The sequence below is a fragment of the Sphaeramia orbicularis genome, chromosome 1 (genome assembly GCF_902148855.1).
Source record: "Sphaeramia orbicularis chromosome 1, fSphaOr1.1, whole genome shotgun sequence".
Taxonomy (NCBI): domain Eukaryota; kingdom Metazoa; phylum Chordata; class Actinopteri; order Kurtiformes; family Apogonidae; genus Sphaeramia; species Sphaeramia orbicularis.
This window is the reverse complement of record NC_043957.1, coordinates 31718203-31736766: the sequence shown is the minus strand read 5'-3', so window position 1 is coordinate 31736766 and position 18564 is coordinate 31718203. Positions and strand designations below refer to the sequence as shown.

The window sequence follows — 18564 nt, the reverse complement described above, 5'->3', positions numbered from 1 at the left end:
ACTACAAATACAATGGCAGAGTCAGGAAACTGCAATCAACTATGGTTTAGTTATGCATTATTTTATCCTCTTCACCCTCACCTTCTCCATAAAATTTGAGGAATTTTGTCTTGTTTTTTTGTTTTTTGTCTTGTTTTCACTCTGTGAATACAGCCATGCATTTTGCATAGTATCTAACAATGTTTAAATGCAAGGCAACCAGCTTCAGCTACTTACGCTGCTGGGTGCGTTTGTCGCTGGCGTTCTTCAACGGCAGGCAGACGGGACAGTCATGTCGTGTGCAATTTTTCCAGTGGGAGATGATCTGTCTGGACGACGCACAGTGAGCCACTGCAGAAAGAGAGGAAAGCAGAGATAGCCACCAGATTAGCATCTTCATTTCGATATTTTTATGTAGTCGTGAGTTATACGACTATGATTATGTATCTTCTTTCACCAAAACAGGCTAAAAAAAGAGCAATTAAAAGTTGCACCTCAGATAAACAATTAAAAAGGCAGGCTTGAGGCTTAAAATTTGGCCGTCAAATGAGAAAAATGGCCAAAAAAAATGCTAACTGAACATAAGGAATGTGGAAACAGGTCTCAACTCATTTCAGTTCAAATGACACATTTCCATTTTTTGAAGCCTGTGCATTTGGCCGACTGGAAAGGGAACTCAAACCATATTTCCTGGTGCGTGACTGAACAAACAGAGTGGCTTCAATTCATCTGTAGCCAGGCTAATGTCCTAGCAGTTAATCTGACAAGAAATCAGAAACAGGCAAAAAAAATTTGCCCTGCTAGATGCCTGGCACATCTAAGTGCCGACTCACATACAATTACTGCATGGCTTCAAACCTGAGGTATTACACAAATAAACACAATTAGTCTTTATTATCTTTGTAAGAATGCCAATAGTACTGGCAAACACATGAGCAGGCCTATCATGTTTTCTATGGATTCAGTATGCAGAGAAAAATAAAGAAAAGGCTCAAGATTTAGATCCAGAGCCAACGAAAGCTCAGTCTGAGGTCCCATAGGTGACATGAATTAAGCTAACAGACATGAGATAATTTTCAAATCTTATGGAAGATAACTGTGCTGTGAAGAACTGCATTTCCCTTGATAACTCAATAGCTTATTTTAGGTATTGAGAAACTGCAATCCTAGGGGAAATGAGCTGGCATACAGCAAGGAGAGACACAGACTCCTTCACACTTAACACACCTTGGGCTCTGAGTGTGTTTGGCTTGAAATTCATCTTAACCATTCAAGTCCAAAGGCAGTTCAAAAAGATGAAGCCAAACTTAAGTCTCACTAGAGGAGACCTTTTCTTTCTTCACAGCAACGGGGGTGCTGACACAGGAGAGCAGAGGAGCAGAGGTACTGTCGACTACCCAACCACAATGGTACATCAGCAAGCAGGTGAGTGGATTTTTTTTTTTTTTTTTTTTCTTTAATGGTAATTCACTTTTTGCTATGTCTGAGTTAGGCTGTGATACACTGTTTCACTAGCAAAAAGTGAATGGAAACATATGCAAGGCCATGGTTCTGATACATGGTGTACAAAAGCAGCATCACTTCTTATGACTATCTGTATATGACTCAACTCAACTGTGTATTCAGCTGTTGTTTAGAGGTACTTGCATAAAGTACATCAATCAATCTAATGATGACAATGGTAAAATGCTGACCTCAGTGACAAATACAGCAATACATTGAAAGGCAGGAAAAACATATGCAGCATGGATAACTTTGGAAAAATGTCTAAACTAAGCAAATAAGACTATTACACTGGGCTGACACTGAAGGCCGCAGATTTTTCTTAAGTCTTAAAGAGAACAGATGCCCGACACTCATTATGTGGAGATACTTCTGACTAATAAACTTTGGCTCACAGTATGACATACATGAGGAAAACCCACAAAAATTAAATGACTGACTCCCAAAACAGACATACTCTAAAATACAGAGTATATCTGATTCTAGAGTTCTAGATCTAAAGTCTACATCACATAATCATTCAAAAAGAGTTTCCATCTATTGGTAAGTGTAGATATGTTGACCTTAAATGGAACTTAAAAGTCAAGGCTGACCAATGGTGCATTTTTCAAGATAGATGTAAAAGCAATAGTGAAGAGCAGAAAAAAGCTTGATTGATCATTACTGGTGCCAACTTCTGTCAGTAGTTTGTAAAAAGTCCTACTGGCCCTAAGTAGTCAATCTTCTGTAGGTGTACACCATTAGCCTTAGATTATTCAGTTGATGTTACACTTAAAAAAAAAAAAAAAACGACCAATGGCCCTGTAGCTTACCGGCCAAATTAAAAGCTTTGGGAAATGTATCCAGATGCCATTTATTATCACCCAGTCATGTGTATTTATTATATTACAGAAATAGCCCATGTTTTGGTCATATTCCGTTCAGATCTGTAAAAAATTCAAATTCCAACTTGATATCACTGACACTTACTGATTTATTGTATCAATCCACTTCCTATCTCTTATAATGGGAACATTTTTCAAAGTGCCACCAAATACAGAATCAGATCCGGATCGAAATAATTTCAATACCTTGTGTTGACATCATCATAAAGAAGCTGTATACCAAGTTTGAAGTCAATGGGAATTGTAGTTTCGGAGAAGACGACGATTGAAATTTTTGTAACGGATGACAGACGACGACAGACGATGACGCTGGACGCCGCATGATGACAATAGCTTGCGACCTGTCGGCCGGTAAGCTAATAAAAAATTTAAAAAAAAATGTAACCTTTACTGCTCACTCTCACTTTCATGTGTGCCATTCCACTAGGGGATCTATCTGTGTTGCATTGCTCCAAATTATTTGACTGGTTACACTATTTTTTATGGGTGTAAATGATCCTGAAACTGCCCTACATGGATCTCCTTCCATTCAGTTACTCCCGTTTGAGGAGATATACCGTAATTAATGGGCTTTAAGATGATCTCACCTGAAAATAAAATTTGTTTTCACAGTTAAAAAAAAAAAAAAAAAAAAAAAAAAAGGACAAAGGGCCCTGTAGTCCAACAGCATATTTAAAGACATTAATTGACATTCATTTGACCTTTCAAGGTCACTCGAGGTCAAAGATCATGACACCAAATGAAAGCCAATAAACAACTTCCTATCTATTGCCAATAGTAATGACATCAATATCTTCAACTGTTTTGAAGTTATAGCACTTTGAAAAATGTCCCATTATAAACCAAATGGGATTGTTAAAATTTCATGAATTCATTAAAAAAAAAAAAAAAAAATCAATATTTCTCAGCTCTTTGAATAAACTTGGTAGACCTTGCCCCAAAGAACCTCTGCTATGAATTTCACTTGATTCTGGCAGACAGTTTTGGAGAAGTTTCTAGAAATCTGGATATAGATGACCTTGGGTTTGACCTTTCAAGGTCAGTCAAGGTCAAAGGTCATGGCACCAAATAAAAGCCCATATGCGACTTTGTATCTATTGCCAATAGTAATTATATCAATATGTTCAACTGTTTTTAAGTTATAGCACTTTGAAATGCCTCCTATTATAAACCAATGGGGATTTCAAAAAGTTCTAAAATTCATAATAAACTTAAAAACCAGCATTTCCTAATTCTTGGAACCAACTTAGTAGACCTTACCCCAAAGATGTTCCATAACAAATATCAAGTCATTCTGACCGACAGTTTCGGAGAAGAAGATTTTTGAAAAATTGTTTACCAACGACAAACGACAACTGATACCAATAGTCAATCAGACCTTTGGGCCATTGGACTAAAAAACACCTATCAACTTCAAACTTACCCTGGCAGGACTTGCCGGCCTGGCAGTGGGTCATGTGGTTGAGGACGTTCTTCATGGTGCGGCAGTGGGGCAGGGCACAGGCCCTCACCTCCCCATTAGCCTGCTCCCGTCGCTGGCACTTGTGTGCATGAAGCAGCAGGACCAGCTGCTGCTGGATCAGCTTGCGCTTCTCTGGGTCAGCTGTGGGGCCTGCCGAAGGCACTGTCACACCTCCGCCGCTGGCCAGGGGCAGCATAGCCGTCTGCTGCTGGGGCTGCTGCTGAAGCTGTTGCTTGGGTGACAAAGAAGTGAGCAGACAATTGAGTGTCACAGTAAGTGTCTTTAACAAAGATGATTTAACTAGTTAGGGAAAATTACAATTCATGAAGGTAACTGACAGAAATTAATCCTGGTCTTTACTGAACTGTAAACATTACAAATGTCAGCATCCAGTGGATATAGTTTTAACTGCAATATGAAAGATACACCTCAGCTAGTAATTGACAATTGCATATTGTAGTTATAACCTTATTAAAATGTTCTAATTCCAGCCATATTTAGTCCAACACCATGTGGGAAGGCAGCTCAGTCTGAGCTAAATACACGGCAAATTAATGAAAAAATTTCCTCTTATGGTGGTGATACTGATGAATGTGTGCAACAAGGACTAACCATGTTTGGCACGCTACTGACAGCGGCCCCTTTGAGCTCATTGGGGAAGGATGACAGGCTGTTGGTGAGGGCAGCCTTGTTCTGGAGCTGCTGCTGAGGGTTTAGCTGCTGGCCCGGCCCTGCCGCACCCTGACCGTAGGGCTGGGCCCCAAAAGGACCCCCGTTACTGCCCAAGCCCATCTGGAAAGACAGACAGTTGACAAAAACATTAACAGTGATTTAGCAGTTTTAGCTTCATAGCGTCACACAATAAAATAATTTAGCCTCAATAAGCCAATTCAGAATAGACTGGGCACAGTGCAGTATTTTATTTTATATCTGCCTAGATATTGTAATGGTTTACAAATGGATGAGCTCTTAATTTGTTAAAGCAACACCAACGTGCCAATAAAGGTTCTGCCTCCAGTTGAATGCATCTTTGTAACTACAAGACCCCCATTGCCAAAGAAGTCACTATTATAGCTGTGCCAGCTTGGTTCAGTCCAACCAGGCACACGGACACCTTGGCAAAATGACAGCTCAGCTTGACACCGGCTATTGGCAGGAAGGACTTCTCAACCCTCAAACCGTAGAAACACTTACAGCCTTTCCCACTTCTAATCCCACGCATCACTTTCATAAACCCTGTATGTTACTTCATACACCTGACAAAAGCTGTTGCTTATGTCAAGAGAAATGTTCACTCATTCTCAAAGGTGTGTCTTTCATCTACAGAGACTTGGATTGTACCTCACTTGTAAAAAAGCATGCAAACATCAACATAAACGGGGGGGGGGGGGGGGGGGGGGGGTCCCCATAAATATAGCTTTCTAGGAGATGCAGAAGGCCGGGTTTAACAGTTTCTTTTTAAAAATAAATCTATTTATTTTATTCAGCAGAGCATACATATAATAAATACATATAAATATTGAAGGTGTTGTCAAGACTACACTGGTTTGGCAGCAGTGCATTAGGCAGAAATGGATGAACAGGGTGTGTAATAGAGTGTACAAGCAACACGCAGTGTGGAATGTATTGTCAGATTCTGTTAATTACACAAACAACATTTTAACAGCTTAGAATATTTATTCAACCATGTACCAATGTGCAAAAAGTAGCTTAGAAACAAATAAATAATGAAAATAATAAATAATACATTGTAGTTACTTTTCAGTGACTAGAATTACAAATTAAGTCGAAAGTGATTTAAGATGGAGATGACTAGGTATAAAAGTTATATTAGTTAGATTATGCACGGTATGGACGTCTCTGATTGGTCCATATGATGCACTTTTCTACCAATAGAAATGCGGTGATATGCTTTCTTTCATGCAAGCACTTCCTGCTTACAAGAAATTAACTTACAAGTCAGTTTTTACCATCTCTACCTGCCCTGAATGTGCACCAAACGTAATGATACCTGCCCTGAATGTGCACCAAACGTAATGATACTATCACCGAAAAATTATGCTTTCATTGTTTCTCATAAATTTGGTTTTTACATGAATCAAGTTTTATTCATATGGCACCAAATCCTAACAAAAGTTATCTCTAGTGATGTCCCGATCTGGATTTTTTTGCTTTCAAGTCGATCTGATTTTTTGGGGGATTAGTTTTGCAGATACCACCTTTTTACAATGAAATTTTGATTTAAATTTGGAGTCATTATTGATACGTTACTGAGATCACAACTGGGCTGAATGTGGAACCTGAACTAAAACAAGTATGACACCTCTGAATGTTAATAACTTCAATATAATTTTTCCAAATTCATACTGTGGGCCAAATTAGAACCTATGGCAGGCCTGTTTTGGCCCGGGGGCCGTATGTCTGCCACTGCTGTACTGCGTCTACGGACAGCTCCGTCCAGGGATTCTATGGAGGTGCGTTCCTTGCCATACGTTAGTGAAAGGCGGCTCAGCAGGTCACTCGCGGATCGGGTTGGGTCAAAAGAATGTCAGTTTATTTGCGGGCGGTTTGGGTCGGTCAACTAATTCCACAAAAGTCCCATGGACTGAAAAAAAAAAAAAGGACCAATGGCCCTGTAGCTTACCGGCCAAATTAAAAGCTTTGGGAAATGTATCCATGATCATTTATTATCATCCAGTTATGTGTATTTATTATATTACAGAAATAGCCCATGTTTTGGTCATATTCCGTTCAGATCTGAAAAAATTCAAATTCCAACTTGATATCATTGATACTTACTGATTTATTGTATCAATCCACTTCCGATCTCTTATAATGGGAACATTTTTCAAAGTCGCGCCAAATCCAGAATCAGATCAGGATCGAAATAATTTCAATACCTTGTGTTGACATCATCATAAAGAAGCTGTATACCAAGTCTGAAGTAAATCAGAACTGTAGTTTGGGAGAAAAAGATGATTGAAAATTTTTCCCCATAAGAGCCCATGTTAAATTTTTCGTAAGTTCCGGAATCCAGAAGAAGATCCTGATCAGCATGTGGCCATTATGTTTTGGTCATCTCCCCATCACAGCTGTACTGTAGAAATTTACACTTGGTATCATTTATATTTACTGAGTTATTGCATCGATCCACTTCCTATTGCTTATAATGGGGAAATTTTTCAAAGTCTCACCAAACCCAGAATCAGATCCGGATCCAAATAATTTCACTTACTTTTGTTGACATCATCATAAAGAAGCTGTATACCAAGTTTGAAGTCAATTGGAATTGTAGTTTTGGAGAAGAAGACGATTGAAATTTTTGTAACAGACGACGACGACGGACACCGCATGTCGACAATAGCTTACGGCCTGTCAGCCGGTAAGTTAAAAACCCGACTCGCGCATCAGTACCATATGTACCTCATGAGTGTGAGCAAACCATAAAGTGAAAGTGAAACTCATATAGACGCTTTACTAACTTTTCTAAGCCTCCCGCTATTGTGCAGCTTTTCCCTACCTTCGGAAACTTTAATTTGAGGGGGCAAGACGTTTCTTTAGAACTTTATCTAAATTCTGCACTTAAGAGAAAAGCTTTGTGATATATCATTAGATCCTGTTCTGATCAAATTAAAAATTGTTCAGTATTTTTGCATATTCCTGGTGTAATTACATTTTTCCAGGAAATAATCTTTAAAAAAAACAAAACAAAACAAAGAAAAATATTACCTCGTTAACAATATCACACATCGCAATCCTAGTATGATTTGTATCATATCGCCAAATTCTTGCCAATACGCACTCCTACTAGTTATTAGGGGTCCAACGGTACAGGTATCCAGATATGATTCAGTCCGTACCTCGGTTCTTGGGCCCCAGTTTTGGTTCAGTACGTGTTTTGTGCATAGAGAGAACAGTTTTTTTTTTTTCTCCCAAAGTTATATTTTTATTTTGCTTATCAGCAAAAATTGAATTTCACAGTAGGAACAAATCATATCACTGTACTGAATGAAATAATACTTTCTGTACTGAACAATAGAACCCTTTCTTATTCCTTGACTACTTATATACAGTTGTACAAAACAGGCATGTGCACACATAGGGCCCAAAAGGAGCTTTTTTAAATAAATAAATTCCTGTTCTGAATAGGGATGTAAACGAAAATGGCGGTATAAAAACGCCACGGTTATCTGCTGTACGCTGAGGGCATCGTAAAGGGGGGGGGGGTGACAAATTCATGTGGCCCAGCATTTCTGGGGGGCCCATAGAGCAGCGGAGAGGGTCCAGTGGATACAAGTTAGAAGCTGTGAAAATTTCGTGTAAGGTCCACTGTATAATAGAGGCACAGATGCTGGGAGTCAGACATTGAAAGCATGTTAGGCTTCACTTTCACCTTCACTTCACACCAGTGTTAGTTACGTTCGTTATGAACCGCACCCCAACGTACATAACTGCTGCCCCTACCCCACATAAATAAAGCCGATTCTCTGTTACTGTCTCTCACTGAGGGGCAAGACTTCCTCATGCTGCAAGCTCACATGCATGTACTGAGAGACAGGGAGCAGTATATAAAGTGACAACGCAAAATCAATTGCAAAACTGAAATCCCACAGTCCATAAGTGCGGATTGTCCCATGAAGGGCAGACGGAACGGTACACGGTTTTCCTCGAGTACCATTGCGTCCCTGCTAGTAATAGGTTTTTGCATTTTTCTTTAATGGCTTAACAGCTGTATTAGGATGGGAATTTTTATCACATTTATTTTTGCTGCTGAATGATAAATTAAGTTGATCAGTCTTGTTTTTTTAACACAAGGCCACCCCAAAACCAAAACAATAACATAACGTGCTGCGAACTAATACCCTTCGGCCAGAATGGACAGACAGACGGACAGACAGATGACAAAACGATTACAATATCCCTTCGGCTGAGTGGTAAAAACTAAAACTAAAGTGACCTACAAATGAGAGGATGAACTACAAGAACATTTTTTTAAAAACACGTATTCAACCTTTATTTAACGTAACACTCAGGCAGAAACAGTTCCATAAATGTTCCGCATCACTACTAAGTAAAACATAAACCTCCTCCCATCCCTGCTGCAAAATAAAATCTTAAAAAACAAAACAGTAACTATACTTAATGTTGTTGACATCTTGACTTTTTATATTTGTGTTGTAAAAAAAACCCACAGAATTGCAATCACAATGCTAGCAACAGTAATCACAATATGACTTTTCACTCGACCGTGCAACCCTTGTAACCAATCTTTAGCCATTTGATTCCGCAGCTCAGCAACAACGCAACCTGAAACAGAAGTAATGACAGGGTGCATTGTTAACAATAGGATTAACAGAACTAGACAACTAAGAATCCAACTATCATGGTGAATTCCGAAAGGGTGAAGGCTTTCACCAGTCGTGCACAGATCAAAAGTGAGTCCACACTTTTGATTCTGCAGTAAAGACGTCATGCCATTTGGAAAACTTGCCAAAATCCAATACTCTGGATTAGAGTTGCACAACATATCGTTTGTGCATCGAAATTGAGATGTGCATGTGCGCAATAGTCACATCGCAGGTCCTGCACTTTCAACAAAGAGCAGAGAAAAAAAAATAGTCATGAGATCCAGCTATGCATTTATGTCTTCGGTAGGTGATAAGAGTTTCACTGCTTTGAAAAAAAAAAAAAAATGCTGTTCACAGCAAAGGACATTCTGTAAAAAAAAAAAAAAAAAAAAAAAAGAAATACAGTGGGTACAGAAAGTATTCAGACCCCATTAAATTTTTCACTCTGTTATATTGCAGCCATTTGCTAAAATCATTTTAGTTCATTTTGTTCCTCATTAATGTACACAGCACTCCATTTTGATAAAAAAAAAACACCTGAATTGTAGACATTTTTGCAGATTTATTAAAAAAGAAAACTATTTTTACTGAAACTAAAGAAATATGACATGACCATAAGTATTAAGACCTTTAGCTGTGACACTCATATTTAACTCTGATCGTCCTTGAGCTGGTTCTACACCTTCATTGGAGTCCAGCTGTGTTTAATTAAACTGCTTGGACTTCATTAGGAAAGGCACACACCTGTCTAAATAAGACCTTACAGCTCACAGTGCATGTCAGAGCAAACGAGAATCGTAAGGTCGAAGAAACTGCCCGAAGAGCTCAGAGACAGAATTGTGGCAAAGCACAGATCTGGCAAAGGTTACAACACAATTTCTGCTGCACTTAAGGTTCCTAATCCTTAAGTGGAAGATGTTTGGGACGACCAGAACTTTTCCTAGAGCCGGCCATCCGGCCAAACTGAACAATCGGCGAAGAGCCTAGGTAAGAGAGGTGAAAACTTTAAAAGCTAAAAATCAGGTTAGAAATCTAGGGGTAATAATAGACTCAAAGAATCAAAGGTTTACCATCTAAGCCAGACTTGGAGAGACTTATCCATGCATTTATCTCTAGCAGGTTAGACTACTGTGACGGCCTTCTCACTGGACTCTCTAAATTAGCTAAATTTTCCTTGCTTAAAGAAGAACCCAAAGATCACTGTGGCTGAGCTCCAGAGATACAGTGGTTAGATGGGACAAAGTGGAAGAGTCAATCATCACTGCAGCCCTCCACCAATCTGGGCTTTATGGCAGAGTCACAGTGCAAGACACATGAAAGCTTACATCGAGATTGCCAAAAAAAAACACATGGACTCCCAGACAATGGCAAGTAAGATTCTCTGGTCTGATGAGACCAAGACTGAACTTTCTGGTCTTAATTCTAAGCAGTGTGTGTGGAGAAAACCAGGCACTGCTCATCACCTTCCCAATACAATCCCAACTGTGAAGCATTGTAGTGGCAGTGTCATGCTGTGGGGATGCTTTTCAGCTGCAGGGGCAGGACGACTGGTTGCAACTGAAAGAAAGATGAATGTGGCCAAGCACAGAGATATCCTGGACGAAAACCATTTTCAGAGTGCTCTGGACCTCAGACTGGGCCGAAGGTTCACCTTCCACCAAGACAATGACCCTAAACTCACAACTACAGTAACGAAGGAGTGGCTTTGGAAACAACTCTGTGACTGTTCTTGAATGCTTGAATGCACACCAACTTTCACCATCCATCCTCACAGAATTGGAGAGGATCTGCAAGGAGGAATGGCAGAAGGTCCCCAAATCAAGGTGTGAAACATAACTTGCCTGCACTTGAAAACCCTCAGCCTTCAGTCTACACCAAAGTTTTTGCACATACAGACGGATGACAAACTGATGACAATACCCTGTGGCGAGGGCCAAGGGGAAACACTTGTATCATTCCCAAGACGACTCATGGCTGTATTAGCTCAAAAGGGTGCTTCTACTCAAGACTGAGCAAAGGGTGTGAAAACTTGTGACCATGTAGGGACGTAACGATATGAAAATTTCATATCACGGTTATTGTGACCAAAATTATCTTAGTTATCATTATTATTGTGGTATTGTTGAAATGTTCTCAAAATGTTCAAAAAGTAATTAAACACACTGAAATAATGTAACCAAGTTTTATTTTGGAAAAAAAAAAAAGAATAACATGCACGATGTACTTTCTGTTGGCAGAAACATTAAAATATTAACATGTAAACATCAAACATACAAATCTGTATTAAAGATGGCACCTTATGGCCATAAGAGGTAACTGCACTTTGTGCAAATTGTAGACAAGAACCAAGAATATTTTTCTTTACATTCAGTGCTCAAGACTAGATCCAGTCATACAGATTGAAGAACTGGTACAGACAGAACACTTTCACTGTTTCATGTATCTTATCTAGAAATCAAATGTGCATATAATAATAACACTACCCATTTTAAACAAAGTAATGTGGCAGAAACATTATCCACATTAAACCTTTTAGTGGGGGGAAAAAAATCTCTGGTCTGTGCAGATGCACCATGTTTTCAGAGGCCAAACATTCCAAACTGTACATGCGCACCTGGAGTGCTGCTACTTCTCCATGAAATGAGCAGTATCACTGTGAGTTTTTCAAAGTGTGGTAATTAAACAGTTTTAATGATAATTAGAATTTGAAACGGTAATACTAACCGTAGGGAATTTTACAGCGGTATATCATTATAACAGTAATCATTACATCCCTATGACTAGGGCAGGGTATCATGGCCAATTTCTATAATCGATTCGATTTCGATTCATAAGGTTCTGAATCGATTAATAACAATTCGATCCAATATCGATTCGATTCAGTATTAATTGACTGATTCAGATTAATTTAGTAACATCAAAGTACAATTTTGAGTTGTAACCTGATTATTTGACTACTGCAGTCATGCAACACATCAATTCTGGTATCAATATTGATATTAGAAAGGAAATAAATTCAGCAGGAATTAGCTGAATCTGCTCCGAAATAAACATTCCCATGTCTCTACAGTGGCTCAGAATGGACTTCTTTGTCATCTTTATTCTGTTTTATGGCTGGTGGCTTCTACTCACTGGGGGGGGGGGGACTCCGTGATAGTTGGTCGGAGTGGGGGGACGGTGCACACACTCCGTGATTTTTTTTTTTTGGGGGGGGGGGGGGTAACGCACGTAACGCTTTACTATTCATCCAAGTTATTATTCCAAGAACGACCAGCTTCCGCGACTCGCCTTAGGGTACGTTTACACGGCAACACTCCGCAAAGATTTCTCCTTTGCGTTATAAAATCATTCCCCGTTAAGACGAAGCCGCTATGATAACGATCTGCGTTAACATGAGTCTGCGAGAACGGCTGAATACGCTGTAGTGGCCATGCCAGACCAGTAGCTGGCGATGTAGAGCTGTAGTGAAACAGTGGCGGTAAAACACGCGCCTGCGCACATACGATTTCCGGGTTAGACAGCCTTTAAATGAGGAGAAGAAGAAGAAGACGAGGCCGACAACGCTATTTACAAACAACAATGGCGAGTGGTCGTACAAAGACGCAGGACTTCTTTGTCTGGACAGACGAGCTGAGCACAGTTAGCAGCACGTATGTTGTTCTGAAACCGGCCATTGTTGTTGTGGTTGTTCCTTCTTTTTCTGCAGCTTTATTGTGTCATAGAGGCTGGCAAACCAGCTTGGAGGAGCATTACCGCCACCAACTGGCCTGGAGTGGGTTAACTGGCGGTTCTTGGCTGCGCGCCCATGCGCTGACGTCATATTTTATCCCAGAACGCTCCGATTTGTGTTAACACGGAGCTGAAATGCGGAGCGTATCGATAACATTCCACCCTGGACCCTGGTATCAAAAGTTTCCGGATTCAGGCACTCTAGGCACCGTTTCCATGTTAACAGAAGGCTAATCCGCGATGAAATCTTCCCGGAGTCGACTGAATCCTACGCCGTGTAAACGGCCCCTTAGAGAACCTCCAGGCAGCCAGTTCCTTCACACTGCGGGTTCGAGTTTGGGTTGAGGCTGGGAGGACCTCCAGCAGAGTGATTTTCCCCACCCTTCCTCCGTGCCAGAGCCGTCATGAGCTTCCTCAGGTGTTTGCAAGACGGAGCCGTCCGTGCTTCCGCGTACTCCCGGTCCTGCTCTGAAAAATCAATCTCATCCACTTTTAATCGTTTATGCAAAATTAAAATGAAATCGATCTAAGATCGATTAAATCGATTTTTTTACCCAGCCCTACCTATGACCATGTGATGTTTCTGTTCTCCTTTCATAAATATGCGCAAATGTTAAAAATTCTGCCTATTTCTGCCAAAATGGGGTACTGTGTGTACATTAATGAAGAAGAAAATTAAATGATATTAGCAAATGATATTAGCAAATGGCTGCTATATAACAAACAGTGAAAAATTTCAGGGGGTATGAATACTTTCTGTAACCACTATGAATGTACCTGAAAAAACTGTTGCATCAGGTTGTTTCCAATCAATACAATTATTTAATGTAAAAAAAAATAAAATAATAATAATCATAATGATTTTACGTACTGGGTTTCAGGAGGATATTTAAAAGATTGGGACCAAATTACATCTGACTTTTTTGTTTAAAAATTGTTTAAAACAATGAACTGAATATGAAAATAACTGACTTTTTAATAGTTGACAATTTAATAGCTGACATCCAATAACTAAATAACTGTTGCACCTCTAATGTACTTACATTCTTCTTTATGGCACCCATCACAGCAAACATGGATATGATTTTGGGTTCTATATAATTTTTTTCTAAATTCCAATTTAGATACATTCATCCCCTTGCGTACAGCACTGCAAATTTCTGAATCGTAATTACTGCATCGTGATGTGTATCATATTGCCAGATTCTTGCCAATACAAGCCCCTCCACAGCACCAGAGGAAATGCACTGCGTTAATACTGTGCTCTATACGCTGATCAGCTCACTGCTGCTCTCTCATCCACATGGCTGCTGGGAGAGCAGACCAGACTCTGCCATGCCAGACCAGGCTGTATCCCCTTAGGCTGTTGACATCGCTCCAACAGACCAGATAAAAAAGACCCAGCTGAGACGACCAGACACTGGCAGCCTTTCAACACAGCTGAGCAGGCGGACACACACATTCGCACTTGCACAAATGCATGCCCCCCTCCTCCTTCACTGCACTTTTCCCATTCAGTCCCCACTCTCTGACACACTCCACACATCGGCGGGCAGGACAGTTGCCAACTATCATGTCACGGCTCTGCTGCCAGGCCAGACTATTCAGCCGAGCAGCCTTCCCTCCCTCCTTCCACATTGTCATTCTTACTGATTAAGTGGTTTACAATACCTGCCTCTTTTTACATGACTGACAGGGCAAGCAGCCACCCAATAAGCCCAAGAAAGCAAGGGGAGTGTCTGCACTTACACAATAACAATGGAGCATAGGGTGGGGAGGCGGGAAGGAATGACAGCAGCCGTTCAAACATAAATACACAGAAAGAGATTTACAGCCTGCGATTTAAGCACAACAGAGAAAGCCACACACAATGAGTGGTTTTTCCTCTAAAGCTATTGGCAACATGATATCCACAGGGACCAGCTGAGCTTTCAACACACACCTAACCCACCTCTGGCATATGCTGACAGTCCCTTCACAAATCAGCTTTTAATCCATCTTGTGGTTAAAGCATGTGTACTGAATCTTTTTGAGAACCATGAACTCTTCCATTCCCCATCACTTCAAGTCTATTCTCAGAAGCTCACAGCATCAGCCTGTGTGTTGTGGTTACATACAGCTTCAATGTCTTGGCTCTGGCACTCATCCAGTAAAATCGAGGGCTTCCTACAGATTTCCTGTGAAACCACATTTGTGGCATGATTTTATAAACAGACAATGATGCTGTGAATACACGCATTCTCTCACACTGTCATAGGACTAATTTTGTCAATGACTGAGCAGTTGACAGCACAGTTAATATTAGCTTCTTCAGACTTTTACAGCTGCCAAGTACGGAGTGTGCCATTTCATTTATAAATGGTGTGAGTGCTGAAAATGCAGAGGGAGGAATCACTGAATGAAGCAACGGGGCAACGAGTTGAGTATTCAGATAGAGCTGTGCGTATATGTTTAGCTCCTTCTTGCTGCTCTGAAAGGCTTTGGTGTCTTGGTTTTGTCATTTTTCAGAACCTCAGTTTGTCATGGCCTAAATAATCACCAACAATTCCCAAACATTTATTAATTTAAAATTTCACTCGTTTGACGCTCAAGACAACTTTATGAAAATAGGGAAAATATAATTAAGATAACTGAGCTCCTTAGTTATCAGTCTATACCTTCCAATCTGTGCCCAGAGTTAAAAAATAATCAATCACTGAGATGAACCATGTTATGAAATGCTCTTGCCCAAAGACTGATTATAGGTTGTTGGCGATTGAAAGAAAACAGTGTGACTCACCTTGTTCATGTTTCCTGCTTGCTGTGCAGCGCTCAGGGAGGTATGAGCTCCCATCTGCTGGCCTCCCTGGGTGAGCGTCTCTGCCAACGCACTTCCTGCACCTCCTTGTCCTGGTGCTGTTGACTGCATTGTCGGTCCCTGGTACTGCATGCCGGTTACCCCTGCACCCCGGCCTCTTCCCGCTCCAGGTCCAAGACCACCATTCATCACCTGCCCAGGCTGAGGCTGCCCTCCCTGTGCTAGGAGCCCAGCATGACCCTGGTTATTGTTGATCATGGCCTGGCTGAAGCCTGTTGCATTCAAGCCCATGGCTGCAGTATTACCATTGTTGTTCTGTCCTGCTACTCCAGTTGGTGTGCCTGCTTTTTGCGCCTGGGGGGACGGGTGGTTATTAGGAGAGCCCTGGCCAAGAGGGCTTTTACCCAGAGGTGTGCCCAGCTGAGGCCCCATACTACCTGGCTGAGGGCTAGCGGAGTTCAGCCCTGTCCCAGTGATACTGGTAGTACTACCGGCTCGAAGAAGCTCTGAGAGTTGCTTGTGCTTGGCAGCCGCATCTGGGACAACAGTAGCACCGCCAGTGCCAATGCCCCCTGGGGTGCCACCTGGCCCACCAGCTCCAGGTGGTGCTCCTCCATTCGAAGGCATCCCACCCATCAGGCTGAGATCTCCACCATTAGGGATCAACTCATCTGGAAGGTCATTCTCCAAATCATCCCAAGATAATGTGCCAAGCTCTGGAAATGAAGAAAGAGGAAAAAGAACAGTTCAAGAGTGTGTGGCAATAAAGGCTACACAAGAAGCGTTTAATAATACATCTTTATGTTCTCCCTACTTTCTCCACAGATGTCGAAATCCACAATTCAAATCATGACACAGAGTCAAAAAACCAAACAAATATCCTTTTAGCCTTTCACCCAACCCTCCACCTCAGCTCATATGTAAATAAACATGAACTGCCACCGAATATTAATGAGTCAACATGCTAAATGATGGTGAGCTCTGGCGTTGTCCCTGAAGCACAAGACTGAAAGAACCACAATAAATAAGAGCATCGCTACTGGCTGACAAACAAAGTGTGACAACGGAGAGAATCCAGCAGCACTTAGGGGCTCCTGCTGGGTGGTGGAGGCATATTTGTATCACACCATCCAGAGGTGTGAGCATAATGCTGAAAGCCTAGGGAGCCACGACTCGTTTGAGATGAAATGATTAAGACAGTGAGAAAAGATGGGAAGTGTGTGCATGTGCACACATTAGAGCTTTTGACAATCAAGAAAACTACCTCACTGATTAATCAATTAGTGAGGGGAAAAAAGATCTACTTTCAGTATGCTATTACGTTGAGTGATGTTGTCAGTGTTGCCATATGGTAAAAGGGTTAACTTAGTGTTTCTCAACCTTTTTTGACCAAAGGCCCACTAACGGCATCATGAGCCGTCCTGCTGCCCCCCCCATCCCCAAAAACATTTGGAATGGGGGGGGGTCATTATTCTAAAAGTAATGCAGTGAACCTGTATGTGGAGGACATGGTGGCCTATATAGCTCTATATGTGCCTCTATTACATGACGGACCTCAATCCATAAGCCAAGGGGATCTTTACGCCCCCATTGAGAAACACTGGAGTAGTCCAACCGCTTCCATTTCGACATTGGGGAATGTGCTGCATCTCTTGCATACTAATAGCCAGTGAGTCCTTGATTTTTTTCCCCCTCCTGTCCTGTGCTCAGGCCCCCTAGGAGAGTGTCTGCGGCCTCCCCAGGGGGGCACACCCCCCAGTTGAGAACCACTGGGTTAACTAAACCAGCCTAACAGCAAGTAAAATGGTTAACATTGACATGTAACCAGCCTGATTCCTCAAAAATTTTCAATAATCTGACTAGTCATCAACTAGTCAGATGACGAACTGCAACAAAAAAAAAAACAAAAAACAGTGGCCCTTAATTATATTCATTAATTGCAATAATAAAACACTGTAGCATCTGAATGGACGTCGGAACGATAGACTGGGATTTATTCCACACTGGTCACTTTAATGGAAGAACAGTATTGGTTACTGTCAGACTTAACCACAACAAAATTAAGAAAAATTAAGGGGAAACTTAACTGCTGGCTCTGTCTCACTCATCCACTCTTTTGCCCACACCGGCTCACTGGCTCAACCTCCATACCTTTCTTATCCACTCACCTATCCATGATTGCCCCATACACACTCAATGCATTAGACAGTCAGTAACTGTCAAACTCTCATACAGTATCATTAACAGAACAATTACTGCAGGGTTGCTACGTTTCATATTTAGAATTGACTTTGACAGAGCAGTAGTGTGGAGTATACATCTGCCTTTCCTGCAAAAACCCATCCATGGCTCCTGTACTCTTCTTAACGCTGCATACATTTTTATCATGAAATAGTCAGACAAAATGACAACATTACTCTTTAAACTGTCATGATCCTTCACTCACGCACTTACAGTAGTAAGCTCGCTACTAGCACAGGAGCTAATTACCTTACAGAGGTGCATCTAAATCTTCCAAAATGTGTTTCCTCTGCAATTTTTCATGTATTGCTGAAATGGCCCCATGGTGCACCAGGCTCGGTTTACAGATCTGGCATGTGGCAGTTTTCTTGGTTGTGCCACATACGAAATGTTCCCAAACTTTGGATCGTTTATTTCTCATAGCTTCATTTCAGCCGGCTTCTACCACTCCCCCTTTTGTTCCCGTTTGATAGTGTGCATGTGCTGTCAGTGCATCAAAGATTTGGGAAACGTGAGATGTCTCACTCTGAGCTACTTCAACTGACTATGGTGAAAGATTGTTTAGCATGAGATTGCATGCTGTGGGATACATACAACAATGTCACAACCCATCAGCAACTA

At 41.1% G+C, this 18564-nt stretch overlaps 1 protein-coding gene across 1 annotated transcript in view; it reads right to left on the bottom strand.

Annotated features, from left to right (window-relative positions):
- The window catches only part of crebbpa (CREB binding lysine acetyltransferase a), a 53581-nt gene that overhangs the window by 24736 nt on the left and 10281 nt on the right, over window positions 1-18564 (bottom strand). The window contains 4 exon segments of the mRNA XM_030135641.1: window positions 217-330; window positions 3790-4060; window positions 4441-4620; window positions 15685-16418. Of these exon segments, the coding sequence (XP_029991501.1) occupies window positions 217-330; window positions 3790-4060; window positions 4441-4620; window positions 15685-16418 (1299 nt within the window).